This window comes from Trichogramma pretiosum, unplaced genomic scaffold, assembly GCF_000599845.2.
Source record: "Trichogramma pretiosum strain Unisexual culture from Peru unplaced genomic scaffold, Tpre_2.0 scaffold33, whole genome shotgun sequence".
Lineage (NCBI taxonomy): Eukaryota > Metazoa > Arthropoda > Insecta > Hymenoptera > Trichogrammatidae > Trichogramma > Trichogramma pretiosum.
Genome location: NW_019641610.1, coordinates 925,299 through 949,100, shown reverse-complemented (window position 1 = coordinate 949,100; position 23,802 = coordinate 925,299). Strand labels below are relative to the sequence as shown.

General features: G+C 35.2%; 1 protein-coding gene across 3 annotated transcripts; it reads right to left on the bottom strand.

Annotated features, from left to right (window-relative positions):
* Positions 1–415: 415 nt before the first annotated feature.
* On the bottom strand, positions 416–19,478 carry LOC106649014. Of its 3 annotated transcripts, XM_014366279.2 has the most exons (15): positions 18,862–18,902; positions 15,277–15,598; positions 13,329–13,456; positions 12,875–13,000; positions 11,856–12,210; positions 11,596–11,767; positions 11,422–11,521; positions 11,191–11,350; positions 10,979–11,110; positions 9,898–10,188; positions 8,781–9,060; positions 7,027–7,552; positions 6,487–6,961; positions 4,567–4,908; positions 416–4,490 (listed from the first exon to the last, which is right to left on the bottom strand). In XM_014366279.2, exons 2-15 carry the CDS (start codon positions 15,401–15,403, stop codon positions 1,984–1,986), a joined length of 5,721 nt encoding a protein of 1,906 aa, XP_014221765.1. In that variant the 5' UTR covers positions 15,404–15,598; positions 18,862–18,902; the 3' UTR covers positions 416–1,983. The 3 variants fall into 3 exon arrangements, with proteins under 3 accessions (XP_014221765.1, XP_023314327.1, XP_023314328.1); XM_023458559.1 differs by lacking the exon at positions 15,277–15,598 and having other exon boundaries at positions 18,862–19,478; XM_023458560.1 differs by lacking the exon at positions 15,277–15,598 and having other exon boundaries at positions 8,781–9,057; positions 18,862–19,477.
* Positions 19,479–23,802: the final 4,324 nt, after the last annotated feature.

The following is a 23,802-nucleotide window of genomic DNA, read 5'->3' as shown; positions in this document are numbered from 1 at the left end:
ACCGTTTAGTTATCGAGAAATAAATTGTTATGTGTAAAAATTCGTGGGTCATTTGCGCGTACCCTAACCAACAAATGAGTTAGAACAACAAAAATATGTGCTCATTCGACTCTAATGACAAATAGAGTATTGTTTTAAGCCTAAAACATCGAAAAAAACTCATCCAAATGATTGAATTATTAATAATAGCTATAATTGTGTGCCAGCTCATTGAAAAAACCTACAATTTCGTGTTATTTCGAAGTTGGCAGCGCTGAAAATTTAACATTGGAAGTATAGGAGCCCCTCGCGTCCCGCTTCGTCCCCCTCTGAGACTCCCGAACCTCCTTAAGGTTTTTCTGTGCAAATAAATGAAAACGACAGTATATTCTTGAAATTTTTCACTTATTTTATTTTTTTATAAGGTTTTTACAACTATATAATCTTTAATAATTTACAGTCTTATTTCGGCATAGCCATTTCTCCTCGTATTTACAATAGTTGGAATATGAAGCAGTTGAAGAATAGAATTTTTTATAATTTTTTAACATTGATTTCACTCATCTAATATATTTGAATGTACAACTCAAATTATTCATGATTATAATCTTAAAATAAGTATTAAATTTTAACAAGTTATCATTTATTTTTAAAAGCATTATTGTTATCTGAAAATTTTATATAAGTACATTTTTGCAACCATCTCATAATGGTTTCAATATTGTTACTTTTAATTCTTGTACCCGGTATAAGCATTCATGGAAGTAAATATTCAAAAATGGTGATAAACTTTCTCTGTTTACGCAGTGTAACAGTTTTATTGTACATTTGAAATTAGTTTTAATTGCATTATACAATTCTATTTTCAAAATAATCCTGTCACCAAATGTTACATAAATATTGAATTAGATTTACTTAAATCAGTAATATAGATATATTAGATGATTAATACTGAAAACAATGGTATAGAAATACATTATTGTTCTGAACAGAATCAAGCAAATTTTTTCTATCACAATTGGGAATCTTTTAATTTCCGTCTTAATGAATGTCTAAAATTGAGACATTATTTGATTATAAATCTGATTTTTAGAAACGCAAAACTAAATAATTCTTAGCATTTATCTGAATCATGTGCGATATTAACCTGCAGATTTAATAATCTGGAACACTTTATTTACAACAAGTTTTATTTCGTAACCAAATAATCTTATATGCCAATACAAATGTTTTGTCAATTAAATTATTTAACATGTTAAGGTGTATGGATTAAATGATATTTACCTCAGTGGTCATCTTTACTTACAACAATTGCAAAAAGCTTTTTAAGTACATTCCGATTTTGCGAGTGATCAGAGCTTTACAAATAATTTCTGTTAATATTACTCAAAATGTTTACGAGTGAAGCACAAAAAATATTTTCAATTTAAGACTATATACATCAACATTTTTAAAATCAAATAATATGAAATCATTCAAAACTAAATATTACTTTTTTTCATTTAGGAACGCCTTTCTAAATGTCTTTTATCTAGAGTCTGAGTACTTAATAACAAGATGTAATTATTTTTTATATTTTCAACAAAATTTATATTTTAGGCCTATACAATTCAACATCACACAAACATTCCACAGAGTTAATATTATTTTTATTTTAATATGTGAATTACTTTTCGATTTTGAAGTTTATTTAAAAGATTTAATTAATCTTTAAAGCAACGTCATTCTTTACCTCCGTATGATAAGAAGTTTCCCATTCACTCTTATTTTTTAAATATCATACTTTAGGTACAAACTTTCTTGAAATTTTGCAAAATCTTCATAATCGTCTATCTAAGAACTCGATTGGACAGATACGTTCATTATAATATAATTATTCATATAAAACCCAGTGAAATCGAAGTAAATTACAATGTAATTGTAGAACATCGATATAAAAATGTCTAATTATAAATTGGGGTTTTTAATACCTAACACAGAGTCGCCAAATTATTTCAAATAAAACTACGTCAGTTTGGAGTGCGTTGAGTTTGTTGGGGAGTACCTGCCTAATGTAAGACCTATTTCCTGGGTGTTTCTCGTTACATTTCTTACTGGAAATGGGCTAAATCCTAGTGGTTTTTGCGTTGGACTTGTATCATAATCGTATTTCTTATAATTATCTAATGGCTTAGTCTCTGAAATACCGCTCAGTGTTAATGATGAGGTCTCAAGTCCTGAATTTGGAGGACTGATGTCTGAATAAATGTGCTTGGATCTACCATTGGTATATATTAACGGCTCATTCCCCATCGGCTGTATATTTTTGCACGAGTTTGCATAAGCATAGTGAGGCGACATCAGTTCTGGGTCCTGATAAACTTGTGTTTTAACAGCATTACTGTTTACGTAAGCCGGAAGCTCCGATTGTGTTTCTAAAGGTGTTATTTTGTAGGGTCGCTGAAGAATATCGTAGCTGTCGCTGTAAGAGGAATACTTTTCTACTGAAATCGAATCATTATAATTTTTTGCTCGGAAATTCGATTCAAAATTATCAGGATCCAACGATTTTATCCCGCTAGGAGAATATTTACTCGGTGGATTCATGATCTGCTTAGTAGAATAAAATGTTGCACCTTTATCCAATTCTGGAATACTAGTTTCGAAAGGACTGAGTTTCAAATCGATATCACTATTAATGGATTTTTTTTTCATAATTAAATCAGCATCATCATCTCTATCGTAACACAAGCGAAATTCTAAATGTTCTTTTGACACGACTGGTTTCCCAGTTCCATACTCGTAATCCAAACCTTTTGGAATGACAGCTTTTCTAGTCAGTTCGAATATCGAATTTTCAAAGCCAGTATCCATCATATCTTTATTGTCGTACGGTCGTACAGAATATAAATTATCGGGTGACTTTCCAGGTGACAATTTTATTCTATAGTCGTAAGGCGACGTATTTAAAATATTGGAAGAATAAGGACTATTGTAGGGGCTCTTTAAAGGTGACGCATCATAAGCTAATTTTTTCTCGGCAATCAAACTCGGCGAGAATCCAACGGCCGGTGACCGTAGCTCATCTGATATGTAAGACAAAGCCGACGGCTCGATATTTTGATTAGCTAGATTCGAACCCAAAACTGGCAACACTTGTGCGTGGGACAATTTATCGAGTTTTTCCAATTCATGGTAAATATCAATATCACTTTTTGCTGATATCGGATGCATCGAAGAGTAATCATTTCGAGGCAAGTAGGAAATTGGATTGCCTGTATACATAATCGAATCTAATTCCTCACCAGTAACCAAATCATTTTTTATTTTGAGTGGATCGTCAGGTGCAGTGTATGAATAAATATTCGTGGGGCTCGGAATTTTGTCGTTTATGTTTAAACACTGGGGACTAATTGGTAAATCCGAGGGTGAATTATTTCTATAATTGATAATGAGTTTTGATAATTCGTCATTTATTTGACGATCAATGAAAGCGTCTCTTTGCATTAAATAATCATTCGATATGTCATCAACGTCAGGAAGATATGCTACTTCTTCATTATCACCGATAATTGATAGTTTCGACAATTCTTCGTTAATTTTTGCTTCAAATTCTGATGCTGTTGTAGTAGCAGTGGTTCGATCAAGATCCTTAAAATTTATTTTAGCCAATTCTTCGTTTATTTCATGCTCGTTGAGACCAATTTTTTCTAGAATAGGGCTGAATATTTTGGAAATTTCCTCGTTTATAGGACTTATGGTTATTTCCTTGGTAATTTCTTCGAGGTCGGGTAATCTCCTCTTAGCTTGGCACGTCAAAATTTTTTGCAGGATGGCTGAATTTTCTTGAATTATTTTTAAAGCTCTATCACTGCTACTCCTTCTTCCATTGTTGTCTCGTTTCCGAGGTTTAACTTTGGTCCAAACTCCGAGTTTCGATTCTTTATCATCGTCATCGCTTTCATTTCTATCAGAACCATTTTTATACGTAACGGATTTTAAAATGCTATCGCTACTTTCATCAATATTTATTTTCGGCTCCACTATATAGGTTTTTCTTCCGACTGTAGAAATACAAATGCCAGGAACATCAATTTTTTCTTTCGAAAATGTGCTCGCAGAATCGCTGAATGTATCTTGTCTCCGAGCCTCCAAACACTTGAGATCTTCCCAAATTACACTTGTTTTTCGCGTCAGCATGTTGGGATCGATTTCTCCGTCTTCGCTGATTTTCGTTTCCAAATGTCGGACGTCTTCGAGTACGTCACTCGAACGTTTCTTTGAACTGCTGGCAAAATCCTCCATCGAAGGTGACAAGAGCATTTCCGGAAATCGTTTTTCCAAACTACTATTGCTTCGATCGTAACTCACCCCTGTGATTTCTAGAGTCTCAAGTTTACCGTCAAGTGACTTGCCTCGAGAACGTTCAAAAAGATCATTTCTGTGTTCACTTTGAGTCCGAAAAACTGGCGAAAGCATATCAATGTCTTGTATCTCTTCTTCCAATCTGTACTTTCGATAAACTTCGAATGCTAAAGTGATGAAATTCATAATTTTAAAATTAAATTCATTAAATAACTACAATTATTATACAAACATATAATTTACCTGAAGTACGGCCTTTTTCAGATTCCAAACATCTATCGTCAATCGAATTTTCCGACTCAACGTCCGTGTATAATTTTCGCAAATTTCCGTTTAAGGAACTTTCATCTGAAACTTTGATATCAATAGGATTTTCCATGATGTTCAATTGAGATAAATCGAAAGCTTTAACAGCAGCTTCATTTTCCGTCGAAGGTTTGGAAATTTTGTCAACATCCAAGCCACAAAATTGATCGAATTCCACAATTTCTCGATTGGATTTACTTTTGTCATCTTCGTATGGTGATGGTGTATTTTGATTCGGATTGCGAATTGGATAAAATGGAGACGTCACAGAACCAATATCTGTTTGTAAAATTTTAAGATTATATGGGTAATAAACAACAAAAATTGGATCATTCATGTACATTAGGGCGGAGCAAAAACACACTTTTGTCGCCGATCGCTTTCTAATAGCAATAGAACGTTAGTATAACTCAAAAAAAGAGAAAAGCCACGAGGTAGGCGCATACAAATGATATCTTCAGTTAGCGCATGAAACTCGAAGTTTGAATTTCGTAAAAACAATATAATCATGCTTCAGAAATGAATCACAGCAAAATCTCTCGGCTTCGAATAGACCGATCGGGCTGAAAGTTTCAGGGCTTGTTTTACATATGAACACGAGTTTCTCTGTAAAATTTTAGCCCTCTAGGTGCCTTAGAAACAAAGATACAGTCATAGGAAGGTTGAAAAACGACGTTAGATTAATTTTTTTTATGCTATTTCTATCTTTGTACACCTGTAGGTTGTGTAATTTTGCTGCTATTGAAACGAAAGAGTAACCAATTTTTTCGTCTTTTAAAGACGTTTCCAACCGTATAAGTTTGTATAGGGGTTTTTAAATTTTTACAGAAGTTACAATATAAAAGGTCTAAACTTTTGTGTCACCATCGAAACTACATTTGTTATTTTTTTTTCTGTTTCTTAAAAGTTACACATTCTAGACAAACTTGAACCCCAATGATAGTTATATGCTCTTAAAGAGCATAAAATTACCTTTAATTTGGTGTATGTAAAAAGTTTCTAAGTCCTCTAGAACCGAAGATACAGCTGTTTGAAGTTTTATTGAAAATTCAAGATTAAATTCTGTGATGATCTTACCATATCCGGTCTATGATAAATTCACAGATTTAGTACTTCAATATTCAGTAAAACTTCAAACAGCTGTATCTTCGGTTCTAGAGGACTTAGAAACTTTTTACATACACCAAATTAAAGGTAATTTTATGCTCTTTAAGAGCATATAACTATCATTGGGGTTCAAGTTTGTCTAGAATGTGTAACTTTTAAGAAACAGAAAAAAAAATAACAAATGTAGTTTCGATGGTGACACAAAAGTTTAGACCTTTTATATTGTAACTTCTGTAAAAATTTAAAAACCCCTATACAAACTTATACGGTTGGAAACGTCTTTAAAAGACGAAAAAATTGGTTACTCTTTCGTTTCAATAGCAGCAAAATTACGCAACCTACAGGTGTACAAAGATAGAAATAGCACAAAAAAAAATTAATGTAACGTTGTTTTTCAACCTTCCTATGACTATATCTCTGTTTCTGAGGCACCTAGAGGGCTGAAATTTTACAGAGAAACTCGTGTTCACATGTAAAACAAGCCCCGCAACTTTCAGCCCGATCGGTCTATTCGAAGCCGAGAGATTTTGCTGTGATTCATTTCTGAAGCATGATTATATTGTTTTTACGAAATTCAAACTTCGAGCTTCATGCGCTAACTGAAGATATCATTTGTATGCGCCTACCTCGTGGCTTTTCTCTTTTTTTGAGTTATACTAACGTTCTATTGCTATAAGAAAGCGATCGGCGACAAAAGTGTGTTTTTGCTCCGCCCTAATGTACATTTAAAATTTGAGAGACAACACTCACCAGAAGATGGTTCCAGCAGTTCAACGCCATCACTTTTGTAACTGTAGCTTGTTGCGAACTTGATGGAATTGGCGCTGACCGGCGATTGCAGCTCAGAACTGAAATCTCTCTCAGACAATTTCAGTTTATTCGGGCTACAAAATGATTCCGTCGAACTACACGGTGGTTCGGTAGATTTTGGTAGCATCACGGAATCAGTCGACAGGGTTACTGGCGATTTATCAACCGGAGTATCGGGGGGTAGTTTAATGGCTACATCTGACTCGGGAGACTTGACCGTAACTGTTTTTGTAGATTCCGAGCTGATCGAAGAAGCTGTGGATTTTTCAATCTCGACGAAATCTCGTGACTCTGGATGCGCAGGAGTGTGTGGAGTAGCCGCGAGACTTGATGTTACCGAATCTGGACCCATCGTTTCTCCAGAACTGTAGGATTTCGGACTCTCGGGTGTTTTTGGACTTTGTCGAATATTTTGCTGAAAACAATGTTAATGTTTAGTCCTTTTTTATTAATACGTATATATAGTATTATCATACTCACAGAAACTTTTGAATGATTTATTGGACTCCGATTACTCAGTGAATCAAACTCTTCGGTATTAGTTAATTTTTTTTCTTCCTGCGTATCACTTTTTACTTCAGCCTGTTCTTTAGAGTATACAATTTCTGATTTTATTTCAGGTGATACCTCTTTCGAGCTTTCAGAATCTTTTGACTCACTATTTGACAAGAGTGCAACCGGTGACTGTCTATGAACATAATTCACTGGCAAACTTTCCACGCGAACCTCTTCCTTGGGCTCAAAGTTTTGCCTCGTTAATAGTTCATTGGAAGTAGCCTCATCGCGGGCACTTAAATCTTTATTAATGGCACTTTTATTAAGAACATCCAGTGTTCCTCCACTAGTAACATATGAGAAAATGGGTGACTTCTCGTTATTTTTAACTAAAACCAAATCTTCTTCATCGAAGCTTGTTTTGACATCGGCATCGTCTGCTGATAGACGTCTAATTTGATCGGTGATCTGAGCGATCGACGTTTCTTCAACTGAGACATCGAAATGATCGCTGAAAATTGATGGTATACTTTCTTAATGGGTAATTAAAAATCCAGATGAAATTTAAATTATAACTATGGTAATTAATAAAAGCAGCATGCTTATTTTAATCATCTACCATGATGCAACATGTTATAACATCCTATGAGTGAAATCTTTTATCAAATATTGATGCTATTATTCTCGGTCAATTAAAAAGATATAATGTGAATTATAGTATTGTCTTCATATCTAGCAATGAATGGTTTAACTATTTTGATATTAATGAGCATTATTTGAATGCAGATAACTTAGTGTATCAATAATGTCAAATTGTTAATCGACTGTATGGAAGTCGTGAAAAATAGTCAATTAAATAGCTCTAATTTTCCGATTTGTGGTTATTATTAATGAAATTTGTTGATTAAATTTTCAACTCTAAAACATATTCCACAAGATACCTATTGGTTAGTAGCGCCTATTCGAAGCTGATGAAATTAACTCCAAACTTTAGCAATATAAACACTAGCTATTTTAACATTGTTAATTTCAAATAGCCTTCGATATTTCACTTACACTCAATACTACGTATCTGTCAGGTCGATCTTCGATAATTCTATTTGAGAACTGAAAGATTCATCAACTATATGACTAAAAATCATTTAAAAAGAGTTAACATTGATGCAACCGAATTTTTTTACAAACAGGTAAAATTACGAACAATTATTTTAGTTATAGTTTTGATATAAAAAGTATGCCTTGTAACATCGCTTTACAAATTCTCTTGAAATTTTTTTTTCTTGCCATCATTTTGGTCTTTGCTTTTTATTATTAATGAAACCCCCAAATGTTTTGACTGTTTCAAAATACTTGTAATTTTAAGCGTTAAAAATACTTGAATCACCTAATAATTTTTTAATTTTTATCGTATTTTTCTAGTCACGTAATCATTAAATTGACTCCAAAGGTAAATGACGCAAAAAAGTCTTAAATGTTCAGTTCTAATATGAACATTTTTAAATATATTTTACAAAATTTCTACTAAATATTTTTCTAATAAGCAACTCGAAAGTCTTTACTTTGTTCTTCCTGATTAAAAAAAATATATTCTGTAGAAATATCAGAAAATCAAAATCTTCTGTATGTTTAGACAATCGGTAAAAATGCCTCAAGTCAAATAAACCACGAAGCTTTGGAGAAGCGCGAAAGTTGAATCGTAAAAACGAAGAAGCCATAAAATACTGGGCTTTTAACCTCACCTGCTTGTGCTAGTAGCTCTGACTCGTAGCTCAGCAGGCGACGACCTCTCGACTTCGTGGGGTAATTGCACGCCACATTCCGAGGTCGAGGTCGGCTCTTCGCTGCTGTCGAATTCACTCAATCGGTCGGGCTCATCGCACAGCTCCGTCGAAGTACTGTCGCTATCGCTGTCGCTGCGTCTCGAGCTTGATGCTGCCTCGAACGATACCAATTCATTGTTGGTAATCACTGCTGATGCTGCTTCTGCTACTGCTACTGCTGTTGCTGCTGCTGTTACTGCTGAGGTGAGAGAGGCGGAGATATAAAACAGATCGATAAGGTAGATGGGGAGGGTGAATGTACTCTACTCCCCTGCATACTACACTTGCGCAGCAAATAGGTATATAACGTATGTGTGTGTGTGTGTGTGTGTGTGTGTGTATGTATGAGTGTGTCTGTCGTGGAAGACCAAAGAGGCGAGATGTAGGTTGCAGGTGGGCTCTTTCTAAGCTACTATACATGTATATATATTTCCAGACAAGTTCACTAACCTAGATACGAGAAAGAAAGAGAGAGAAAGAAATAGAGTGCGCGCCCGAAAGAACGAGAGAACTAGAAAGCTGTTGAATGCTACAGGATGATAACTAGAAGTCTGCGCGAGGACCAGTTCATTGTATTCGAATGAGTGCATCGGTAATGGAAACAACAAAAAATATCCCAAACTTTTCAATTTTTCGAAAAAACGTGCTGTATTATATTGCACTCAGTTTTAGGTAAAAACTTCCAAACGCCTGTTTTCGAGCTTGAATGTCAATTTCCCAAATTTTGCAAAATAACAAGTTATCAGTCGAATTTTTGTGAATTATTTGTGCATTCAAAAAGTAATGACATCAATAATAATAAAAGTAGAGGATTTTTTTATGTAATCGTTCTCATAATTTCTCGTGAGCTTTTACTCATATAAAATAACTCATCATCGAATAAATGAATCGATCACAAAATATCATCACTTCATGAACTTGGACTTGATTGGAAAATCGATAAGCATTAAGTATAAAAGAAAAAAAATATTTGCGAACATCGATCTGTTTACATGTGCTAAAAAATGACAATGTAACTACTTCAAAAAGTACTCACACTTAGAATCTTCGCGCTCGTCTTTCCTTTTCTTCGTATCCTTCCAATAAATCGTAACCGGTTGCTGCTGCTGTTGCTGCGGTTTCAGCTGCTGCTGCTGCTTACGAGCTTGAATACGCGGACTGCCCTGCATAGCCACGGCTTTAGCACGCGCTATCAAGCTGCCCGAATTTGGCCCCAGTTGTCGGTTCTTCGCACTCATCAGTGCGTTCTTTCCCACCAGCAGATGGTTCATGGCTTGACCAGTGGTCGTCGCCGCGGTTGTCACCATGGTTTGTCGAGCACAAGCAGCTGCGAGAGAATAATCGCAGCTCGTGAGATATTTTTCCGAATTTCAACAATGTACAATCATAAACGTATATTTCAGACATATTAAAAGCAACGTATGATATTGGCACCGCTTTTTTTTATATAAACTTTTTGATAACGTTTATACGTACATCGATCAATTGAACGAAACACCAATTAAAGAGCAGTATAATAATTAATATTATTAATCATCATTTTATTTATTTATTTTTTAAACGTCAATTGTCTTGATTAAGAGTTAAATTTCATGAAAAAACGTGTGGTTCAAGCAATGAAACCCTTACCTTCCGAGGCAAAGCCGCTCTAAGACGTGGGTTCGGTCCCACGTAAATCTGAATTTTCTGATGGCACTAAAATGGTACTTTTCGTGGCTGACTTGTTTTCCGGATCTTTTTATTCATTTCGTCACACAAATATATATACAATTGTCAGTGTATAAAATATATAGAAGAAAAAATGAAGAAAAAAAAATTGAAAAGAACATCATTAGCATCAATTAAATTTCATCTTCGGCCTGCTCATTTCACTTGATAACTTGAACATTTTTATTGTGAAAATGATTTTAAATAAAGTAATATAAAAAATAGGACAGCTGCGCGATAATGATAAAGTAGAGTATAGCTTACAGTGCGACGATAGAAGAGAGAAGAATCAAAAATTCAAACTAATATTGCAATCAAGTTAGTAAATAATTTGAACTAGTAATGCACAGTGCTAACTGTGATCAATTAGAGAAATGACGATAAATGTGCAGAGGAGAAAATCGACATACCTGACAGTATAATGTGGGCTTGTCGCTGGCGTTCGCGCAACTTGGCGTATTGTTGCTTCAGAGTACTGATATCTAAGGCCAAACGCTCTCGCTCGCTCGTCGGGGCCAAAGCTTGAGTAGTCGTGGATGTCGCTGTCGTGCAACGATCAACTTTTAGTTATGAAGTTTTCATATTTATATATCTCAAACTTATAGACGTAAAAGAATTTTACCAGATTTCTTCGTTCGTGAACCATCAGCTGATCCCAATCTTTCGTCGTCCGTTTCCGACTCATCATCGTCGCTTAATCGTCTGGCCCACGGTGTAATGTTGTAACGATGCTTTTCTCGTAAACTCGTGACACCGTTCAAGCGACCCATGCCAACGATGGTCTGACATAACCGACAAGAAAAATCAGTATTAGTTGTTTTGTTCGCCTAAATATAATTGTGAACTTATTTACCTTGACCAAATGATTTGTATCTGTGAATTCGAGCATTTCTCTTGCAAGTACGCCCATAATACTGTAAAATTCGTCAGCTGAATGTACTGTCATTATTCGCCTGTAAAAAAGTTGTTAATGGTAAATCATTTAAATTTTTAAATTAGCGAAAATTATTCTAGTCAAAAAGCTCACTCTGATAGTCCTTCCCAAATTGCAAGAGCAGTTCGTAAAAGAACATCGTCGCCTTCTAGAAAAATTAAATCCCAGACTCGAAGTACTGCATCTTGAGGTAAACAGTGGCAGAATAACGTTAGGAACCATTGCATGGTAAAAACATTAGTCAAAGGAGGTTCAAAGTGTTTTCCTGTAACAAATATGAATCATTTGCCATTTGAGAGTGAAAATTGAAAAGATCAGTCTCTAGCAGCAGTGAAAATTATCCGAATTTGTACCTGCTTTCGGATCTTTTGGATCACTTTGTAGAGACTCAAGATGCTTGGACAATCTAGGCAGCCTCATGCGTAACAGATCTCTAAACACCGCCATGTCTATAGACAGACCTCTCAGGCTGTCAGCAAAGTAGCCTTCGGGCAAGACACCTTCGATAAGATGTATCATGACTTTAACGGCCTCGGCTTCGTCTCGATCCACAACTTGCAGAATCAGGGCGGCCAGTACGTTCAGTCCTTGACAGTAGCCGACGGATTTGTTCCAGCGTGCAAAACCAAGCAAGACCCGGCGCAGCACGGCTTGGTTATCTCGACCCTCAGCTCCGCAGAATAGACTGCAGCCAGTGCGATGCAGATCCTGCAAAATTTTATATTCATCATCACAAGCATGAAAGGAATTTTTATTTACTAGAAAAAGTATGAGAATCTATAGAAAGTTTAAATATTGAAGAAGAGATAAAAATTATAAAAATCATATGGAATGAAAAGCATATGAAATCACATAAACATCATGAGATTTAATGACATTTGAAATTTCGAATTATTACTTTTGATAGAACTTGGTCAGTCAAGATATTAAAATTGTCATCAAATTTATGATGACAAGTGGAAAATGCTTATTTAAGTTGATATTCTCGCGTAACCATGTATTATTTTATAATCGACCAAAAGTCGATTTGAAACAATGTTTTTATAAATTCCTTTTTTCTAAGGAAAATTATATGAAATTATTACATCAGCGTAATCTTGATATTCAAATACTTTCATGTCATTTTTTAACAACTTGAATAATGCGCAGAAAACAAAATAACAGATGAAAACAATGTTTAAAGTATTAACATTTTTGAAAGCTTTTCAAGAAAATGATAAATTTATGATGGCATTTAAAATTCAAAAAATTTTCAAATAAAATCGACTACTATTCATACCTCAATAATTGATCTATACTTAAAAAATGTATCGCTATAAAATGTGTTTTAAAAAATTCACAAACTTTATAATGCTGATAAAATTTTACGTACTTTGACGATTTGAACTCCAAGCTCTTCATCGTCCGGATTACTCCATTCATTGAAGCAAATCTTCTCAGCCTGATTCCAGTTGACGCCTCGTTGCTCCAAATGCCTTTCCGCCAATATACACCAGAGCTATGTACATACGAGAATAACGTTAGAATTCATACTGTCACTATTTCTGTTTATAAGTTGTACGGAAGAATATAAAAACAAAGGAACAAACATTCTAAAGGACAACTTGCGACAAAAGAAGAAAAAATGTAGGCTACGTGTCGAGTAAAAGTGACTGTGAAACAATAGAGACTGATGTTTTTTCCCTTTTACTCTAATTTTATTTTGCTTTTAAATTTATGTCACAGCTTCCATGAAGTTTTAAATTGTAATTCGACAAAATTTCTTTTGGAATACGTATTTAATAAAATAACTAAGGGCTGCATAAATGTTAAAAATTTGAACATACCTTGCGACGAAATTCTGCTGGAATACCACCTTGAAGCTTTGCGACCATTTTCATGGCATCCAACCACTGTGTGAATCCATTTTCTCCCGGTTGTGGAGTAAGACTAAATTTCATTTTCATCTCTTCATCTGTAAAGAAAATTATCCACTTAGTTATTTCGTAAATAAATATTTTGAAAATTGTGATTAAAATGAATCCGAAAGATGAAGTAAGTAAAAAGATGAAGTTGTATGAAACAAATTAAAAAGCAAGTAAAATCTTTTCATTTTGCTAAGTGTGGTTCTTTTTCCGTCATATTAAAAGTTATAAACTTTTTTAAAATAAAATTGTTCAATAAAAAGTATTTTGCAACAATAAGATCGTTCTTTTAATCATTTCAATGGAAAGTTGTAATAACACTAATAACTAAGCGCATCTACATATAGAGGTTCTTATAAAATTCGAACTGCATGGAGACCTTGGGGGATCGATTACATCCCAAACCATTAGGGCTTGCAATGGTTCTTTAATACAATGTTCGTCAATTATAGTTTATGGTGTCTGGCAAAATGCCAAGACAATCTTTACTCGACCTATCAGAAGCAGAATCGAAAAAATTTCTATTCACTATTTAGCGGAATTAATTTATAAAAATCTCTTATTCTAGAAGTAGTTTTCTTAATTTTCATTTAAAAAGTAACGCGAAGCATTTATTAACTCGAAATTTTATAAAGTTTCTCAAATAAAAATTGTAATCTCCCAATACTAGATTTTTTGGCTTCTTTCATCATTTGAAATGATAAAAACTAAGACTTTTTGTAATTTGATTCAAACTGACGGTATGCATTGAAATATGATTTTTCATTTAAAATGGTAGCACATTTTTTTTCTAAAAATTATGTTATCTCTAGAAAACTTTTAATGTATATTAAATTAGTGTCCTCTTCGTCTATATATGGTTGAGTAAAAACCACACGTTTTCATTGCCTGAAAGCTTTTGCTCCTTTGAATAGAATGTGTACGGAATGTATAACTTATATTATGCAAACACATAAAAGATTTACCAAAAGTTGAAAATTTAAGCTGTAAAATGATATTTTCAATGTAAAGAGTTAATACATTTTTTCATAACAAAAGGTTAGTCCATCATCTTTTTTCATTTGAATAAAAAGACTTTACAACGGATATTTTTGCAGTTTCGATAGTATTATATTCATGTTTTGCATCGATTATGGCTGTCTAATTTTGGAGTAATTTCTAGCATTTCTACAATTTTCGTGACAGCGAAACCTAACCATAATCTCTGCAATGATTATTAATTGAATTTAAGTTTGATTTTTATTTCTTAGCACTTTATTTAATGTTACATTGTTTATGAATTTCAGTGAGTATCTAATTAATTGAAATTTTTGTCGCGACAACGGAAGAGAGCGTTGCCTATGCTCTGAAGTAATCAGGTGATGCCAAAATGATTACTCGTAAAATATTGTCATAATGTTCATTAAAATTTCATGCACCGAGCCACAGCCAAGTATATGAATGTCATATATCAGTATGAAATGGGTACGCATAAACGCGTTATTCTACATGAATAAATCTACGAGTAGCTTGTAAAGATGTGCTGCACTACAATGTGCTATAAGGAAATATTTGTCCTCCGAGTTTGACTACTTTTTCAGAGAAACACAATTTTCTCAAATTAGAAAGCAACTCGATACTGCGCTTTGAATTTTTTCATTCAGTGTAAAAGCTCGAAATTGATGTGTCGAATAATGCTTATTTACACAGGAAAATCTAAACTATGATTGGCTAAGAAAAGCTACCAGAATGCAGAATTTCTGCTTTCAGCAAATCTCGATCTAGCTAATTACAGTTCAAAAGTTGAGTGAGACTTGAACTGATGGAGGCAAGCTAAACAAACACATCGTATCTGTTTTTCAAGAATGCGTCGATAAAGCGAGAAAATCACCTTCTTCATCGTCATTATTGTTGTACTGCGGAGTGGCAATAGCAGTTGCAAAAGCACTTGCTGCAATAGCAGGAGCATTCGTTGCTCCAGTGGCCAAGTTTCTCAAGGAGTTAAATAAGCCACTCATTGTCCAGTCTATTTATTGTACTTTTTTCACAAATCACCTTACACTTATTGTCTTTTAAGAGTTTATACAATTAAGAGTATAATGCTCAATTACTGTCGACACTATCCATTTTAAATCGTCATTTTTACTGTACTGTCACTATTGTGTGTCTTGATCGTTTTTATCAATTATCGATGTTCACCAAAACTGCTTGTACTGCTTTGAAGCAGAAAAATAAAAATTTTCAATTCTGAAATTCCACTGTTTACGAGAAGATTATTTTACATTTTAAATAAAACTAAATGTACGCTCTTTATTCGCAAAAAATATTGAATTATGTACAAGTCTAGAAAAGTATTTAATCAAAAAGTCAGAGTAAGTACAGGTTTCGTAAAATTTTACGAGATAGCTGCAGCGAATATGATGCCGGTGGAGCAATGCAATTTATCGACCGCCCACATGTAGCCGTCGCGCATCTCTTCTGTCAGTTCAATTTACTTTAAGACCTTGTCTCATGTACGCACTTGGCCGTTGAAAGAGACAATGTTTCATGCGCTTACAATTAAAATAAGTTGCTTCGCTATAATCTAACTCAATAAACCAGCTTCACCTGAGTTCATGCTTTTTTACTCGTTCGTTATTGTGAAGATTAGCTAAATTATACTGTTATAGTGTCAAAATAATTTAGAAACTATGATTTCCGCACTTCTTATGATTTGTTACAATGTTGACATACGGATCAAAATTTTTTTCAAATAGTATGTACACAAGCTAATTTCAGTTTTATTTAACTTTACTGCTCACCAACAAAATAAGCAAGCAATTTTTAACGGAACGAGCAAACTTCGAGTTTTGTTTACATTACATCATTAACGCAAGCTTTCGTTTATAAAACTCAGCAACATATTACGTACTCTGCTGAAAGTTTTGTAATAACTCGTTTACATTTTGATGCGTCAGATTCCATTGATAATACATGAAGGGACGTTATAAGAAAAAATAAACTGAGAAAATTTCAAACTTGAAGACGTATCTTTAGAATTATTCATTTTTTTACAATTTCGCAGTAACAATTATTTAACTGTTTTTGAATTTATAGAATCCGATATTCTGTAGAGAATGCAAGAAATGAATCTGAAAATTTTAATTTTTACTTCCCCAAATCCATGGTTTACATATGAATTGAATCACGCATATGGATAAATATTCATGGTTTTGAATTTCAGCTACATCTTTCGAGCTTAAAAACGAAACTTAAGAGTTTCAATGCTGAAAGGTTTAGCTTCTTGAGGTTGGATCAAGAGAAGTATCGAAATAACCCCCATTATAGCGCGCTGTCCCCTTTTCATTGTATTCTTAAAACATCCTGACAATGTATAATAATCAACGGGCCTTTATATGGTTGTGTGCGTTTCACATATGCTATATCATACATTTCTAGTTTACTCATCGATTTTCGCTGCATCTTAATGGTTTAACGGATTAGTACCTCTGAAAAACGTCAACGAATAATCTAAAGAAAGTATCCACAGTATAATCGTCTAGAAGCTGTAATATGTTCAATTACCATTTCAATAATTACATTGATAGTCCATCAATAAAAACTTAGTGTATTTATAATGAATATGTTATGCTAAATAATATAATGTTGCAATATGAGTTTGATACTATCATTAAAAAATGATTAAAATATTCACATAAACGAGTTTTTGTAGTAATTTAAATTGAAACATTTTTCCTGGCGAATTTGTTAAATTCATTTATTTAAAATGTCTGGTTAAATTTTTGCTATAATAGCTTGGATACTTTCAGTACATGTTCAATATAATTGAATAAATACTTTAACATAAGAATTGCATGTATGAAAAATTATTTTCAAAATAAGTATAACTGTATTAATCTGTACTTTTTTATCTAGTGGAGAAAGAGAATATTTTCTTGAATTCTAGTCCAGCAATAAAATTATGTGGACTTGTTGCAGATGAAGTACCGCGAGTCAAAAATATAGTAATAAAGAAAAAAGACCAATAATGCTTTATTTTTGATTCCTAGCTTCGAAGAAACAGGAGACGTGGTTGTTTTGTATAGTACGCAAAAACTGCCACTAACATATTGTTTACACTCATATCGGAATTCTTCAATGTGCATATCGCTGAAAGGGTAGAAACTGAGTATCTACATACTCGTGCGAGGATTTTGTAATTTTTTTTTCAAGCGCCCAGAGTGACAAAGAACTCTCGTTTAATTTTGTTTATGAATTCATGGTAATTTTTGGTGCATTCTTTTTGAAAGTATAAAATGTACGAGCAGCAGAATCGCGCTCAAATTTTCCGATACCGATAAATTTGCGTATAATGAAAAGAAAACAACTGTATGGATTGAAGGGTAAATAAACATTACTTTACGTCACGTCTCGTGAACTTACATATCGCTCAATCCCATGGGATATTTCAAACGCGCTCCTTGCATTGTAATTCCAGAAATCAATAAAATAAATAGCTTGAAATCTAATTTGAATAAAAAAATTATTTATGATTTTAACGAAAAGCTGACGAATTATAACTGCAAAATTATTCCAGAAAACATAATACTCTTTTCAATAAAATTCGAAACTCTTACAGCATAAATACAATTAGATGGAGTGTTTGCCAAACGTTCATGCTCCCGAGTCTCCAATTCAGATGTCAGTGGTAAAATACAAATTTATCGCACACTCAGTCGTAAGCCTTAATCACAAGCTCGTGAAATATTGATCGGAGTGAACGAACAATGTTTGCAAAACTGTATACAAAAACCATAGATGCGCATCGTAATATCTATGGTACAAGGGAAAAAATGTTATCAGTTGTCCAGCTGAGTGCTCACTTACACAAAATCATCCAGTGATTTAACCACCATTTTGAAATGTGTTATCCGAGCGTCAGATAAGAGCTCATAATACCTGCATTCAAGGCATTAAAGGGCAAAACCCGTCAATTTGCTTGTCATTGAGTAAAGAAATTACGCGTTCAGTTCAACTTACGTAACTATCGAATCACTCCCTCGAAAAAAAAAAAAAAAAAAACAGATGCCCGTGCAATTGAGAAGTACGCTAGCGTTAACCCTCTCCTCTCCTGCGTATATAACGCACGGGGGAGTATAGCAGCTGTACACCCGACACGGCAGCACCCTAACCTCTCGTGGAATCGAAATCATCCCTATTCCATCTTTGAGCGACGAGGGTATACAATACATATGTCCGCTGACACAGGGACGCTCAAACGCACGCACACCTCGCCCAACAACACGCAATACTGAAATACATACGTATATAACGCGCACGCAAACGAGAGGGAGAGTAACGAAGAAAGCGAGAATATAAGGGAGAGACGGAGAGAAAAAAAAGCCAATAAATTCATTTGCATGCTTCCAGGGTCTCTTCGATCAATTATCTGCGTGTGCGTGTGTGTGTGTGCGTGTGCGTGTGTATATGTGAGCACCTTGGCCATTGAGCGAGAATCCATAAGCTTCAGCTGGCGCAGAATTGCCAGTGACACTGGCATCGTCAGCAGCAGTAGCGAGGACTGGCGAGGACAGCGAAGCTGACGACGATGGTGACGGCTGTTGTTGCTGTTGCTGTTGCTGCTGCTGCTGTTGCTGCTGCTGTTGCTGTTGTCGTCGCCAACGCCAGCGCCGCATCGCTTCCCTCATGCATGCGGCTCTCGCGGGCGCTTTTACAGTCCGACCCGACGATCGGCATTCACTTCTTGGCTAAATCGTCTTGGGGCGCCTTGGGAGCATCTCGATGGCCTCGGTCGCGTCTCGCTCTCGGCCGCTGACGATGATCCGGTCCTAGGGCAGCACTCGACTGCCTCATGTTTTTCACCCAAAGCCCAAAAAAGCTCACTTCACTCGCGGACGATTGTCCTTATAAATTTGGTGCGTGCGCGATCATGTGTCTATAAATATATACGGACGCACTGCGCGCGTGCTGCACTGCGCTCGACTCTCGTGCTGCAGCAGCACCACCAGCTCACTGCAAGTCGCGTGTATACTATACCGCGCAAAGCTCGCGCTCGAGACTACACTGCCACTGCTGGATACTGGAGCGATCGTGTACAGTGCTTTTTCCCATACACGATGAGTGTATAAGTGTGTGTGTATCGCTCGAGTTGGTTAGTACCGTAATACTGCGTGCGTACACAGTCTCGCGGGGAGCAGGGCGAAAGTCGAGCGCAAGCGCTCTTTCGCTTCGTCAGCTGTCGCGCACCCACACGCAGAAAAGACAGTCGAGCGACACGACCCAACGGTACGCGACGCGACTCCCTATAGATATATATTTCGGAGCGCAGCTTCGAGGGCTCTACGAATTCTAACACAAGAGTGTCGTACAGTCGAGTTCTGCGGATACTGCGGAGAGTCTACGGTTGCTCGAGCGCAGGCGCGTTCCCTATCGCGAGCAGCGAGTCCGATGAGCTTTTTGTATTGCGTTACCTGCAAGCTCTCCCTTTTCCAGCGCTTTTTAATGTTCAGACCGTTCTTTTTTCATCTACAAATACTTCTGCCGATTAATAGACCGATCGGTGGCTGCTTGCTTGAGCGCTGTCGCGATCGCAAGAGTTGTTTGCATCATTGGACATGGTCAAAAATGTTATTTCAATGAAAATCGCGTCTCTGGTCGAACTTACTCGGTTCGTTGTTGATCAGTCCTCGCAGATGGAATGTAACTATTTCGCAGAGCTTTTCGCGCTTGGCCAGCGTGTAATCGCGACGTCGCAGCTCGCGCACTAGCATACTGCCGATGTAGCGAATTTGTTCGCGCATCGTGTCGAGCACTACGCGCAATTCCAGCGTGCCTGAAAAATAAATGAAAAAAATAATGTACAACAATTTCTCACATTGAATTATTATTAACGAATTTTGATATCCTTATTAATAGTTCGTGCGTGTCGGAATCTTTAGTCAAAAGAAAGCCCGATAATAAAAATGTATAGCTGAGCCGACAATGTGTGCAATCTCGTTTTCACGAAGCGGCTCATTCAGCCTGCTCCGGTCTCTTGACGATCGCCTAACTAAGTGAAGAGCTTTGCTTGCGCATTTTATATGCTCGCATGCATGAATTTACAGACGCAGCAAGTATAAAGATAGTGCAGAGCTTCGTGACCTCGTTGACTTGAAAAGATATACATGGCTTAGAATCATGGTGCATACCAGTCGCGATCTCTGTGAATCATCGTGAATCTCATTGCAAATTCACATGCAAAAAAAACTTTCTCTCTCTCACTCTCTATATATATAAAGCCGATGAAACGCTAATGTCCGTTAAAACTTCTTTTGTCGCGATGAGTACGTGTGTGGAGTGAAACGAAAAATCAAACGCGCGTTAATTTTTACAGACCCTTACAAGACATGTTAAGTGCTTGGAGTCTATTCAGTAATCTCCTCGCTTCTGTAGCAAAATATCACTTCTGTTCCATAAAAATCCTTTTTTAACATTTTAATTAATCTTTTTTATTTATTTACCTCCTTTCTTATCTATTTCATTTATTTTACCATTAAAATCTTATAAATGACTTCAGACCAAAATATCAAAGAACAATACACTTTCGTTTGTTAGTCAAAGTTAACCATACAGTGTTTTTTTACTTTTTTAAAGACTTTTCGGAAAATAAGCAAGACAAATTATGAAAATCAGATAAAATAACTATAATACCGATAAAATCGAAAACCGTTTATTTAATAGTCCCATAAATAACCATGGAAATACCCAAAACAACCGTGGTCTATTTTACGTGTTTGCAGCCAGAATCGAATAATTCTTAAGACAGCTCCCACGCATTTTAAATTTAAATATGCTCTATTGAATTTGTGAACCGATCAAAAGCTTCGGAGCGGATCTAGTATACATGTACTCAACTATCGTCGAATCGTCAAATCCTTTAAAGGACACACGTTGTTATTGAATGATCAAACATCATTGACAACCTCAGAAGTCTCTGCAAGGATCTCCGCTTACAATTCCAGTTACGCATCACCACCTTCATGAACTACGCTGCAGGGTCGCGGTGTTCATTTTAATTTGCATCACCCAGTGTACAGTACTGCCTAGGGGGTGATGTGGCAATGAACTTCTAGGCATTCGTACATATAGATATAATTCAATGTTTGCAATTGTTTATCCATTTTTGTGTTTTTTTGTGTTGTTTAGAGAGAAAGAGATATCATTCTCGAGTATCGGTTATATTTGCTACTACCGATACAAGAGGAGCTCAATAAAATCCTAATTGTCTAATTTTCGTATATCCGTATGTTTTATTGATCGCGAAAAAAGAAAATTTACAAATCTATACAGCACTTACTTTTAAGTTCGAGTCGCGAGCGTTGTAAATGTGGGCCTCTTCTGTAGATCGCGTAAGATTCGCTTTCAGATCGACTGAAGTGATCCGTGCCGCTGAGAGATGAGCCGTAAATATCCATCAATAAGCTGTTGACTAATGATGATACCTCTTGCTTTTTGGTGAGCCATTTCGGCAATGGTGGTGGATAGATCTGTTTATCATTAGGTCATTTATAATGTATTTATATATTGTTATTTTAAAACTGAAGGAAATATCTATCTCTCACGGTTGCTCAAAATATTGTTCATTTTTCATGTATACCTTGGATCTTTTATCCAATAAATTGTTCGTTTGTACAATTGGTGAATCGAGCGATTTTGATCTCGCCGATTTCCCTCGATCGGTAATTTCCTTGTTCTCGGATACTTTCCGGTCCAGGAGTAAAACGGCATCGCTCTTCCTTCTCTCGGGAATTCGACGATTCAATTCGAGGAAATTTGGTGCCTGAACGAACGTCGCTCGCAAATTTTGTCGCTTGCTGATGCGATAAGGCGTAAGAATCGGATCGCCCGTAATGGCACGCTCACTTTCGACGGCGACACACTTTATGTGGAAGGGCAGTGTTTCCGAATAGGGCAGAATCACACGTGGAAGTTGCTTCGATTTTTTCGATCGCGGAGGTATCATGATCGATGCAAAGTGACTTTGATAAATTTCTGAAATTGCATTACTTATTGCAGCGTGAAATATGTTAAAATGTCATTTTCAACTAAAACATTAGATTTTTGAAAAAAATAGTGAGGTGCATATATTCCAAATAAAATGTTCTGAATTTACATGAATTTGTTTTACAAAAATAAACGATTAAACTTTGATTAAACGCCAATTGTGAATAAAATTTTTTTATATACTGCCATTTAATTTTTTCATTTCCTGTACTCCGCTCATTTATCTTTCAATTAAAAAAAGTATGGGATATCATAAATAACATCTCCAATTTTGATATGAATGTTGAAAAAAGTAATTTTTGAATCTATTTCCTGAAGAAATTCCTCAATAAAACAAACTGAGAAATATTTGAAAGCTCAAATAAACTGGTGTCGCTTTTTTATTTTCTTATCACTTGTGTAGAATTAGCTAACAACTGACCAAGTACTGCTCTAGAATTAATTATCCTCTAAAATATGCGCACAGTTGTATTTACTTTTTTATCACATATGTGATAAATGTGGCCATGTACCGGTGTATTTAATCGTCCCACACATTACAGTTTAAAATGTTTTCTATTCGTTTTATTTACAGAAACTCGATCAAGGATTTATTTATTCTTATGGGATCAATTGTATTTTAAATTCAATTAGATTTTGAACTTTTAAATATACAGTAGACTCCGTTTAATGTAATCTAAAAACAAAAATCTAATTTCCTCTAACTTTAACATGTTAATTCAAAATTCCAATTTATTTGGATTATTACAATCAAAGTTTATTTAAAAATCATCGTGCACGTATTTATTATATTCTTACAAGTTTTTTATATAATAAGGATCGAATTCTTTCGATGGAGCGTTAAATACGGACCTACTTACTTGAATTTATATTTTAATTATCCTTATCCGATATTGACTGCATCAGCTCGCTTCAAGCATCAAACTTTAAAAATCTAAATCCAGTCAATGGCGATCTCAATTCACTGAAAAAACACGCTCGCTCGCCCTACGATGCTCAAAGCTAAACAACAACTGAACGAATGAGCTTATCATTCGAGCCGGTGTACGTGAACGTCCTCGTAACTGGAAGTGGGCTGTCAACGATAGCGACGCGTTATTACCTCAGAATATTAAGCATTATTGTTCAAAAATAAATTCACTTATGCTCTTTTTAACTGAAAAAAATGCGTGCGAACTCGCTGAGACAATCTATGAGCACCAGATACACGCAGCAAGACGAGCATTTATCGTTCGGACGACGCGTAATAGTTTACAAAATTACTCTTCGTGTTTGCAAATAGTACTTTTTGTGGGGAAATTGGCTATGATGATAAAAAAATTGTTTAACAAAACCAATAATATTTACCATGATTATAAATAAATTACAGAAATTA